The sequence below is a fragment of the Misgurnus anguillicaudatus genome, chromosome 11, assembly GCF_027580225.2.
Source record: "Misgurnus anguillicaudatus chromosome 11, ASM2758022v2, whole genome shotgun sequence".
Taxonomy (NCBI): domain Eukaryota; kingdom Metazoa; phylum Chordata; class Actinopteri; order Cypriniformes; family Cobitidae; genus Misgurnus; species Misgurnus anguillicaudatus.
In genome coordinates this window covers 33,619,314-33,632,379 of record NC_073347.2, presented here as the reverse complement: position 1 = coordinate 33,632,379, position 13,066 = coordinate 33,619,314, and the positions used below count along the sequence as shown (strand labels likewise).

At 34.7% G+C, this 13,066-nt stretch overlaps 1 protein-coding gene across 1 annotated transcript in view; it reads left to right on the top strand.

Moving 5' to 3' along the window:
• Positions 1-13,066, top strand: part of cdh23 (cadherin-related 23) — a 386,093-nt gene that overhangs the window by 188,183 nt on the left and 184,844 nt on the right. Inside the window, exon 11 of the mRNA XM_073873573.1 lies at positions 8,628-8,816. Coding sequence (XP_073729674.1) covers positions 8,628-8,816 — 189 coding nt within the window. The remainder of the gene's footprint in view (positions 1-8,627; positions 8,817-13,066) is intronic.

Below are 13,066 nucleotides of genomic sequence, written 5' to 3'. Positions count from 1 at the left end.
GGGAAGATTGGCGTATCATATGCACATAAAATAAAAATAAATTGTGCTATTTATACGCATTTCGTGGGTTGTATTTTTCTTAACCATTAAGTCTAGTTGTTAGATGGTGTGTCCATTCTTTGGCTCTTAAAACATTTATTTTTTTATTTGACCAGGATAGTCCCATTGACACAATTAATGCATACATAGAATCTATACATTTTAAAAACATGCAAGTTTCTTTTAATTTAGTCCATTTAAGATTTTTAAAAATGTTTATGACAAGACTTTATAAACTTGAACATGTGTAAGATTAAACTCTATAAATGCATTACTAAAGCCAGTTAAAATGAATAGTAAAATCTCAGACTTATGTCAAGATGAATCCCATCAGGTTTTCAGTGCAGGAGTTTTGCTTCACCTCTCTGCTGTACTGTACAACATTGGGAACTCTGCCAAATGGGGTATTGATTTTTAGAGTAGATGTTTGCAGAGTTTGACTGTAATTTATCGAGCCATTTATTCACATTGAACACATAAGGATCAGTGTGTGAAGAGATCTCTGACCCAAGAGCTTAAATTCATCTTTAAATGCCTATTACATAAACATGCTTAACTACGGCCGGATTAAAACTAATAAAAAGTGATTAGTGCTCATATACTATTAAGTATTATACAGACATGAATTTTTTTAATGCTTTATCAATGCAGAGCATTAACTGAAATTATGCTGGAATTGAATTCATTTATACGCCTCACATGATTCCTCTCCCAGATAATCATCAATCCATCTTTATTGATTGATGATTGGTTCATTTTAACTAAAAGGCGGGACTTCCGTCGCCAGAGCGACCATAATGAGCATTTGCATTGTCGCCTATTCATAGTAATAGCAATGTCTTATCTCTATTTTATTTCCAATATTTTTAGTATTATGGCCTAAAAAAATTGTAGATAAAAGTTGACAGATGAAATGTTAGATGTGAACATTGAAGTTTTACCACTTTGAAACTTTGACCCAAACTACATCAAATTAAACTCTTTATTTACTGGTTGTATTTGTATGTCAATTTTTCTTTTCTTTTTTGCATTATAATAATATTAGATTTTTTTCTGTAAACAGTTATGATATTAATAAAAACAATGCAGAGTATCTGGATGCACAATTTTCTTACTATAGTATGTTGTGTGTGAGAGTACAAACTCAAGCCTGCAAAACCAGTTGTGACCTTTATTAACAGTCTGTTAAATATCATTAAATATTAAATTCATGAATGTTATTAGGTGTTCCTGCTGCACAAATAATTGAGCATTGCATTAGCAATGCAAAGGCCGTGGGTTCGATACCCAGAGAACATACCCATAACAAAACATAGGCATTAAATGCCCTGTAAGTCGCTTTAAATTACAGCCTCTGCTAAATGCATACATTTTATATAATACATTTATTATAAAGTTTTTCTTAAATATATTTAAGATGAGTAGGGATGATTCTTGGTGTGTAGTCTTTGTGTATTTGCTGTTGTTTTTGTTGTGCGATGGCTGTTCTTCAGCCTGTGGGAATGAGTGACCATGTGATAGAAAGTGTGTGTTTCATGTCATCGTTATCCGTGTGCCCCGCTGACAGTTCCAGGGCCAAACGCTGGAGGAGTGCGTGTGTGTTTTTATGTCCCTATAGACCTGAGCGATGGAAAATACTTTGTTCCTGCTTCTCCATCTCACTTTAGCAAAGGACTTCTTTCTTTCTTTCTTTCTTTCTATCTTTCTTTCTTTCTTTCTTTCTTTCTTTCTTTCTCTTTCTCACATACACACACACACTTTGTCACCTCTTGAGGGTAAATAAGGATACAGAGGAAAAAAATTGAGCAAAAATAGAGAAGAAATAAACTAAGGACTGATATGTTTATAACTATTAAAATAATTCAAATTAAAGCCTAGATTATAGTTTGTTGTTTTTACAGGGAAATACGTGCATGTTTATTTGACTTGTACACAGACATTTGACGCATGTGCATTGTGAGAAAATGCAATGCCTATCCTTGGCTACATATTACATTCTCCTGTACGTGCACATATAAGTATGCACAGTTAAAACATTTGCATCACGCTCCCTTTACACGGACCCTCGCGTATGCGTAAAAACTGAACTACACTTCTGTAAAACCCAAAAAGTTAACTTAACTCAAACCATTTAAGGAAACCGGTTGCATTAAACCATTTAAGTTTTAAAACATACATTTGAGTACTGTGAACTTAAAAAAATTGAGTCATATGCAGTTATGCACTTATATTTAGGTTCACACTCCTTAAATATAAGTGCATAATTGCACATGACTGAAGTTCACAGTACTCGAATGTATGTGTTTTAAAACTTAAATTTTAGGATTTTAAAACTTTATGGGGCGGTTTCCCGGACCAGGATTAGCTTAATCCAGGACTAGGCCTTAGTTTAATTAGGAAATATAACTAGTTTTAACAAACATGCCTTACTAAAAACATTACCTGTGTGCAATTTGAGGTAAAACAAAGGGCACTGTTTTATTTTAAGATATGTCGGTGCAAGTTGTTTTCAGTTTGGAGAGCTCTTAAAAGTGTTTAAGTCTAGGACTAGTCTAATCCTTGTCCGGGAAATCGCCCCAATGTGTATAGCTTTAGCAAACATTCCCAAGGACATAATTAGTAATTTTTTTGCAAACAGGTGAAATATCTACGAAAGCATGACAAATGGCGACCGAAAAACTGGAAAGAGAAATGGGCTGCGTGTGATGCTAACCATTTTATATTTATGATCTAGGGTTGCATAATTATCGGATCCAATTTGAGCTTTGGATGCATAAAAAAGTAAACTTGTGCAACTAAACCGCATGTGACACACTGACCGGAAGTGATGTATTTCAATGTGTTCCAATCAAAACACTGTGTGCATGGTGAAAATTTTAATTTTTTTGTTTAACTTTATCAGTAACACATTTTAAAAATGATTAATAAGTATAAATACATACGTAGATTAAAGGCTCTTGACACAGATTTATGATTAAACTGAAATTTCATTACGACTGCCACTAGGGGGCGAACTCCGGCCGTCGTGTCTGGATGTAGTGTACAACTAAAGGCGGTTTAGCCTATATATCTTTAAAATATTTTAATGCATCAAAGTAAAATATGTATATAAGGTAAAAATAGTGGTAAAAGTTGGTCCGAATCATATTTACAAATTTAAAATCTGGCCCTTGAAGTAGTTAGAAAAGACCCCTGATCTATGGCATCATGTAGCACCTTATTTTTAAAGGGGCAATGGCATGAAAATCTGACTTTTTCCATGTTAAAGTGCTATGATTGGGTCCCCAGTGCTTCTATCAACCTAGAAAATGTGAAAAAGATCAACCCAGTAACTTAGTTTTGGTAAAACATTCTCTAAAGCAGATGAAAAAATAGGTTGTTGAAATGTGGCTCTCCTTGTGATGTCATAAGGAGCACTTCTTATTATAATACCACCCCTTAATCTGCACTATCCAACCACAGAACTGCCATTTAGTGCAGAGAAAAGCACAATTGAGTTTTAATTGCAACAAACCACCATCATTGTAATAAGTGTTTGAATTTCATCTGCTCATTTGCATTTTAAAGGACACACCCAAAACGGCACATTTTTGGACACACCTACAAAGTGGCAATTTTAACATAATAAATTATTTACATGGTATTTTGAGCTAAAACTTCACATATGGACTCTGGGAACACCAAAGATTTATTTGACATCTTAAAAAAGTCTTGTGCCATGGCCCCTTTAAGAGTCTACAGTATTTACATCTAAATGTTTACTGTTATTAGTCTCTCTTTCGCTGCGTGTGTGTAATATTATATATATTCCCATCCTGACAGATTCAAAAACATGTTTTAGATTCCTCTGTTCAGTTTGCCGTTATAAACCACATATATAGTTTCTAAATTGAAATCAATGTTTGCCTCAAAAATTGCATCTCAAAACAAAGCAATAGCAAGAAACCATCCAAACTATTCATAAGTTATAGATTTTCATTATCTGTTTCTCCTTCTCCACTCTCTGCCTTTTCTATTTCACCCCATCTTTTTACTTTTTCTATCTCTCTCTCTCTCTCATTGGTGGCAATATTGATTTTGAGTGGAAAGTAATAAAACTAATTTCTCAACTTCACAGAGCTTGGATAAGCCCGAGTACATTTGACTGGAGGTCAGTGCATTCATTTTAGGACGCGATGGGCAACAGGGTGTTAAACGACGCGATTCAATGATTAACCTGACCTGCAGCGTCGGCCCACCTCCATCCCCAATTCATCCCTCCGTCACAAAACACTATTATTCCTTTTCATTTTTCTCTGTTTCCGACTCGCACAAAAAGAGTAAGAGAGAGAGAGAAAGAAAGTGAGGGTGAACAATTGTTTCCCGTCGATAAGACTTGTTCATCCTAAATCTTATTGTCTGGGTCCGTCGTGCTCCGGCGGCCTCTGTGTGCCCCCACTTACTGCAGACCTGTGGGATTTCTCCCAGAATCTTCCCCTCTGATTTAATAAAGAGGCAGCAATGAACAAATGGAAGAGATTGAGGTCTAAACGTTAACGCGACTTACTGCCACTCTTCCTTTATTATCACATCTGTCTTTTCTCTCGTTTCTTGTCTCCTACTTGTGGGAAACAAGAAAACAGGTGCTTTTTCAGAATCGGCTTTGATTCTTTTTATACAAATTGATTTGAATGATTTTCATGAGATTCTGTTAAAAGCCACATTTACGCGCCTTGTCCAAAGTTAACTTGCTATCTGTCTTTGTTTATCGGTCTGGGGTACGTTTCCCAAAAGCATCGTTAGCCAACTACTGTCATTGTTTTGTCATTACTGACAAAGTTTAACGATTTGGTGTTTCCTGACACCATAGTTTAAACGAATATTCGCTAGCTGCATCGCAAACTTGTTCTTCATCTGTGGTTAGAAGCATAGTTCCTTGTTATTATAATATGTAGACTTACGTTGATCATGCTTTTGAACAAAATAAGCGAAAAACTTGCATTCTATATCCATAATTCTAAATATAGACAATTTTTATTTTGCGTCTTTTAGTGTTAATTTTGTCACCTATTTTTAATTTAGTCTTAGTCTTAGTCTTGCGCATATCTTTTTTTGTTAGTCAAGTTTTAGTCGACTAAAAGTCTCATCATTTTAGTCTAGTTTTAGTCAAAAGACAAATCAAGGTATCTTAGTCAAGTTTTAGTCGACTAAAAGTCTCGTCATTTTAGTCTAGTTTTAGTCAACTAAAAGTCTTGTTATTTTAGTTTAATTTTAGTCAAATATTGGTTAATTGTCATAATCACCTGACAAAATACACTTGTTGAATGATTTTTGTTGAATGCAACTTTGTTAATGGCCGTGACGTATCTCTATCGCGTGTAAATTGCGTCACCATTCATTCAGTGATGGGCGATAGCACCCAGACAGCGATCAGTTACTAATAATAAGCTTTTGTCCTCACAATATATTGTACATTCAGAATACTTGAATAATGTTACGTACATCAACAATGTTGGTAAATAGCGAATGTGGATCAGAAAGACAAGCCATCTAAGTTACTGAAGACAACAGGTGCACGAGAATACGACACAAAAACATCAACACAATGCTGCATAACACTAAACTTTTTACACATGAGACTCTTACTGACCTGATCGCGTATGCCTTTTCCATATTAGAATCGCGCTGCGTGTGCGTGCAATTGTTGAAAAAACATATGAAGATTATTTGATCCGATAAAATCCGATGGAAACAACGGAGAAATATCAATATTTCTCATATGTAATACGTTTGTGGACTAAAACTGCTAATGGATGTTATATTGTGAACACTTAGCATGGAGATTTCAGCAGCGCGAGCTTGTCTGGGGTTATGACAGACGCGCAGTTTCATAATAAGAGCACGCAGTCTTTATGAATGAATTCACATTTAAATATGACCCCATTGCATAAAACGTAGTAGAGACGATTGTAGACGAAAATTAAGTTTTTATTTTATGCAAAACATTTTAGTCCCGTCTTTTTTCGTCAACAAAAATGCATGTTAATTTAGTCTTAGTCAGCGTTTTTGAACATTGGCGCAGTCTCGTCATCGTTTCGTCTTAGTCATGGAAAAAAAGGTCGTTGACGAACATATTTCGTCTCATCTCGTCTGACGAAATTAACACTAGCGTCTTTAAAGGGATAGTTCACTGTAAAATAAAAATTCTTTCATCATTTACTCGTCCTCATGTTGTTCTAAACTGTATGAATTTCTTTTTTTCTGATGAACACAAAAGAAGATATTTTGAGAAATGATGGTAAACACACAGCAGTAAGTGACCATAGACTTTCATAGTTGTCTTTTCTTGCGTGTTTTTGCAAGGTAAAGTTTTTTATCTAACAATTTAATTGTTGTTTTATATTTCAATAAGAGGTGAATCCTCCCAGCTCAGTTTAACACATTTTACTATCTTAAAATCCATTCCTGAAAATTCTTCAGATGTTTTTCCACATAAGTGCTACAGAAATACTAAACTCATTGCCTGCTAAATTAAATTGCTTGCAAAACCAGTGTTGAACAAATTACATATCTCCATTGCTATTCTGTAAATTATACTTCCACTCATTTTAATTCAACCCTCTGTTGACAGAATTAAAAAGAAGCCAGTTTCCCAAAAACAAGCTGTGTATCGGCTTCTTACAACACAGGCTCGTTGGAATTACGTACCTCTACATTTCTGCAGAACTTGAAATACGTTGTGTCTGGTACAATTTTGCTGCATCTTTGTGTCCACTAGAGGCATTTGAGTACCTTGTTTTTTCTCCGTTTTGATGCGGGTTCATTTAAGGTTACAGTGCAGACAATACTGAACTTTACTGGCATACTTCGAATAATGCTTGTGTGACTGTGGTGGATAAACATCTGGTGTCTTTACTCTCAGGAATAATTGTGTTTGGCGTATGGGGTATGTCAAGAACTTGGAAACTTTATGGACGACCAACAAAATTGACAGTAATAAATAATTAACTCTATCCCCACCATTGTAAAGTTACTAAGTTACTACGTCAATTAAGAGAAAATGCTTCCCTTCCAATGACGAGTTTTTACGGCAATCCATATTTCCGCTATTATCCACTAGATGGCACTCTTACCCAACCTATAAAACACCAAAGCATGCACTTGATCCAAAAACAGTAAAAACTGTGTATGTTTTGATCATCGTTCTGAATGTGATCTTTAACAAAAGTCCTTTACAAAAATGCAATTATGAACGCAAAATCAAAATTTAGTATTTTTTTAAGAAACCTACCCATATTTGAGAGGTAAAAAAGAGAACAAATGAATATACGTAGGATGAAACGTTTTTTTTTTCTGTTTTTTATTTAATAAAGTGTGTATTTATATATTTAAAGAAATAAATTCTGGAAGGCATTAAAGTGCACCTAATTCATTGCTAAAAACAACTTATTTTGTGAATTTGGTATAATACAATTTGTTCGCGTGGTTTATGGTTAAAATTATTTTCCCCATACCGTACATTTTTGTAGCTCCAGATTTCACTGTCTCCCTGAAACACAGGGATTTGAAAAGCTCTGTGTCCCTGATTGGCCAGCTAATTAACTTCATACAAATTAATATGAATAAGCCAACTTATAAAATACGTATGAATTCTATTGTATCGCACAATTTGCTTTTCTCCCTATGACGTTGGGTTTGGGGGGGGGGGTTGTGATAATTGTATGTTTTGGTATGATTCACTTCGTACAAATTAATACGAATTCGCCAACTAGTAAAATACGTACAAATTCTATTGTATCCTTCGATTTGCTTTTGCCCCATGACTTTGGGGTTAGGGGTGGGGTTTCATTGTTTTTTTTATGATAATTGTAAGTTTTGCACGATTCACTTTGTATGAATTAATACGAATTAGCTAACTCAGAAAATGTGTACGAATTCTATTGTATCCTACGATTTGCTTTTGCCTCTATGACGTTTGGGTTAGGGATGTTTTATGATAATTGTATGTTTTTGTACGATACACTTTACAAATTAATATGAGTTACCCAACTAGTAAAATACGTACAAATTCTATTGTATCCTTCGATTTGCTTTTGCCCCGTGACGTTGGGGTTAGGAGTGGGGTTTCATTTTCTTTATGATAATCGTATGTTTTTGTACAATTCAGTTTATATGAATTAATACGAATTAACCAACTCATAAAATATGTACAAATTATATTGTTTCGTACGATTAGCTTTTGGCCTTATGACGTTGGGGTTAGGGGTGGGTTTTTTTTGTGTTAATCGTATGTTTTTATACAATTCACTTCATATGAATTAATATGAATTAGCCAACTCATAAAATATGTACAAATTCTATTGTATCATACGATTTGCTTTTGCTCCTATGACGTTGGGGTTAGGGGTGGGGTTTCATTTTTTTATGATAATCAAATGTTTTGGACGATTTACTTCGTACGAATTAATATGAATTAGCCAACTCGTAAAATGTAAGAATTCTGTTGTATTGTACGAGTTGCTTTTGCCTGGCTTTTTTATAAATTGACAACGTGAGTTAAAAATATATTGTAAACCATTGGATTAAATAGCTTTTTTGTTTCTTTTTAGGCTACAGAACTGAATGACGACCGCACGCCCTCATCTGCCACAGTCATGACCACCTTCACCATCCTGCTGATCGATATAAACGATAATCCGCCCAGATTTAACAGCTCGGAATATCGTGTCCTCATCACAGAGCTTGCTCAGGTCGGTTTCGCTCTGCCTCTCTACATACAGGTGGAGGACAAAGATGAGGTGAGAAACTGTACACATACACACACAAGCACTTCAGCCTCTGTTGGAAAAGGTTTTGCAAGAATTGCTTTTCTTTACACATGATTTCATTCTTGACACCTATAAATTATTCAGACAGAGAAGTGTCTGTGTTGCTTTTTCTAAAAATTCTTCTGAGGAAAAGAAGCTGATTGTAAACGCCGCTGTTTGGTCATCGTGAACGTGACATTTTCTGCCGTTAAGATCTTCTGTCCGTGCTGCCATCTGAGGAAATAATGTCCATCGGTCAGGTGTCAAGCTTTCTCACCTGTAAAATCTTGCTCGGCCGCTGTCAGTCAATGCTTTGAAAGTGCTCCAGTCAGCAGCGTCCTCTCATAACTCCATGTTAATTTTTTTTAACATCTGTAAGCAGTTTTTGACATTGTCAACGCAATACATTTGATCGTTACGTTGGATGAGAGACACGTATTATAGTCAGCACATTTCTAATTCATACCGTATGTGAATAACAATTTTTCAAGTCAGCTGGAAAGCTTCACTTCTCTTGCAGTTTTACTACAGGACTCCATATATATTATATTATGTGTACTGTATTATGTTTATGTATTTTTTAAAAATTACACAAAAATAATTTTTTCCTTAAATGTATGTATTTATTTATTCATAATAATTACACACAGTACACATTCACACATATATTATGCAAACACACACTTTTATTTTGTATGTGATTAATCGCGATTAATCTTTAATATTTTATATATTAATATTATTATATTCCAAACATTTAAGCATACGACCTCAATTTGAAAAAATTTTAGAATCGTAGGAAACGTTAAAGTAATTGCTTTAAAACTTTTGAACGGTTTTGTACGTTTTTAAAAGAATGTGGAAGGAAGAGTCTTGCAAGGGAAGAGGAATAGAGATGAAAAAAATAAGGAGATTGAGGTTCTTTTGCGAGGTGTGAAGGTATGACCACAAGACTTTACCTCAAACACTTAAACTGCCCTGTCACTTTTGATTGGCATATCAAAATTATATTACTCTCCCTTATATCAAAGTACCCTTACTTTACCCTTTAGAGATTAGTGGAGCATCATTATATACTGCTGTCAATAGATTAAAATATGTATGTCATGAGCTAACTCGCGATTAATCGCAAATTAATCTCACTGTAGGAGCCAAATTGTGCTATCTACTTTGACCAGTGTGTGGCGCTGTGACCATTTACATTTTGCATAAAGGTGACCTTCTTATTGTTATGGGCAGGTGGTTTGACCCGGAAGGGCAAAAGGTTTTTGACTGCAACAGCGCAAATTGATGAGTGTATACGTTTGCATCGCAGTGTTTATATTTAATGCTAAAATGGATATTATATGTGTATTAAGTGGAGCAATTAAACAATATATGATGATGCAACAGAAGAATGGCCTCGTTTTTCATGGAGACATATAATGAGAAGTAAACAACAATAACATCAACGCAAGAATGCGTGTCAACCAGTATTCCGGGATCGAATAACTTCAGTAACTTAAAATAATAGATTTAGCTCCTACACTCACATTTGTATCTGTTCTAAATTTACCTTAACTAAACACTTTTCAAGTTTTTAATCCAGAGTTCCCAACCACTGGGTCGCGACAAGTCATGGACAAGTTGCCACTGGGTCACAAGAACGTCCTGAGAAAAATGTGTATAATAGCTACGTAATAGCTTAATTATAGCTTGCAGGCGCGAGACTAAAGTCACGTGACTGCAGTGACGCGGCTGACGTGTTATATGGTGCGCCCAAGCTGTTTTTTGGTGTTTTTTTAACAGCCCTATTAAATACTGATAACCATCCATAGTAATAGACAAAATTGGTCTTTGGATTTTTTTCCAAAACTCATCCAAGACAATAAAACTCCAATGCCATAATTAATAGGAAGGAAAACAATTTACATTTTCATTCATATATATTTGAAAAATTGAAATTAAAAGCAAAATGAGACTGCATCTCAGTCTATGTTTATTGCTTCTAATAAGCGTCTCCTAGTACTAAATAAAGGTGCTTCACGATGCCATTCAATAATCTTTTTTTTATTCCTGCACATTAAATTGACAAAAAAGACAGATGGGAACCACAACATGGCACCTGTTACATATTACAAGCATTTTTGCTGCTCTTTTACCACCAGCGCATTGGAGACAGCGAGCCAACACATCTGAGATAGCAGACCAGTGATCACAATGAGGTTTGACTTTGATCCTAATGCAAGATGAACAAAAGTCTTCCAGAGTTTAATAAGCACTTCAGTCTCTGTGTTCATGTGTTTGAGGAGGCTTTTGAGGTTAAAGCGATGTGTTTATTCTGAGTTCCTGACGATAGATGGGTACTGTAAGTGGGCTCTAGCTCTATATCCTTTACTATTTACTATATACTATATATATATATATATATATATATATTTTTTTTTTAGATCAAGTACACTCTAAAAAGTGCTGTGTTATTTTTAACCCATGCTCGGTTAATATTGGACAGAACACACCGCTGGGTTAGCCAATTCAATTATCAGACTAAACACATTTATGGGTGATTCTCACAAAATCCAGATTTAGAAAGTGTCCAGCATCAGAATTTTTAAAAAGCCCTTGAAGTTTTTTTTGCACATATAAGATTAAGGACTGAATTTACTATAACCATTATTTTTAGAGGATTTAAAAAATATTTCCTATAAAATTATTAAATTTTTTTTAGATTTGTCATTATCAAAAATTATCATTACCGCAACATGATATTACATTAAATATATGCATTTACAAACTCATGTTTCGGTAATGAGAACTAAAAAGTTGTACTACGTGGTACTACGTGAAACAAAATTTCAACTTTTATCTGGAGAGAAAAAATAAGAACTGCTTACCTGGTTGCCATCTTGAGTGTCACAGTCAATTATGTCCTTTCCGACAATTTTTTTTTTTGAAAATGTTAGTTCCTTGAGGGCTTAAACAATGATTGAAAATTGTTGCGTAGGATGAGCATTTTTTTTCTTGAACACATTTATATTCCTTATTATTGTCTCTACATTTACCAATGATCACCAAATACCACATGTTTCTTTACTGTAAATGTTTATAGTATAACATGCACTGAAGCTCTTTATTTTTTAGATTTTTTAATTATAAATATTTCCATGTCAAATAACCCAAATCCAGTCATGGACATGTTGCGGTAATGATTTTTTTCCCTTAAATGTGGAAAAAACAACAAAATTTGTTTGTATGATGCCATTTGAAATCATGTGCAAACTAGTACATGAAGAAATTATTTTGATAGCATTTACTTTTTTATCAAAATGTTTATAATAAGTCTAATTTCGCAAGAATCACCCTTACGTGAATTTAATTAAAATTGAAAAAATGATTACCTTAGTTGAACTTAAAAGTGTGCCATTCACAGGGCTGTAAGCCTCAGTGCATTATACTACTACATTTATTAACATATACAGTATGTCAATCTATGTGTCCAAACACCACACTAATAAGACTCGCAAATACTAGAATTCCTTACTATGTGTTTTCAAAGTTTTTCCGCATGGTTCATCTTCAAACTTTCCTGCTGATGTGTGTGTGACAGGCGGCTTTTATCTTCTCTGTAGTGGTTCGAGCAAATGGACGGGCAATTACGCTTATAGCCAGTGAGCGCTGACATCCCTGCATATTGGATGGCTCTTTAAATAGCCCCCATCAGCCACAATGGCTCTCTAAGCGCTCCAAACAAAAACAAGACGCTTACTTTAACCGCCGATGTAATTCCTCCATCGATCTAGAGAGCGTCGTTCTTGGTGTCGCTTCGGATTGCGTTTCGAGGCTTTTAAAAACACAAACGTGACGTTTGCTTATCTCTTGGGTGGCTTGGCAGTAAGTTGTTTGGATTATGGATAAAGATGTGTGCTGGATAAGTTGTCTATTGTTGTCATCATAGTGAAGATGACAAACAGATCATCCTGTCTCTAGTACACAGAGCTGGGTGATAATAAAAGTGGTCTGGTTAGTTTTGGTTTAAGTTTGGATTTGAGATGATATGTACTGTTTTAAAATATATAGTTGGGTGAACATTGGTTCGTTACAAGAAAACATTCTCTATTTGAGTCACCAAAAATAATATGCTAAATGATTTTTTGAACACAAATGAAGTTGCAAAATGAATGTTTTGTCTTCTGAACACTTCCCCGTCTACCATTGTTCAGCATAACAGTCCTGATCTAAAGATAACCATTGGTTGAGCTAAT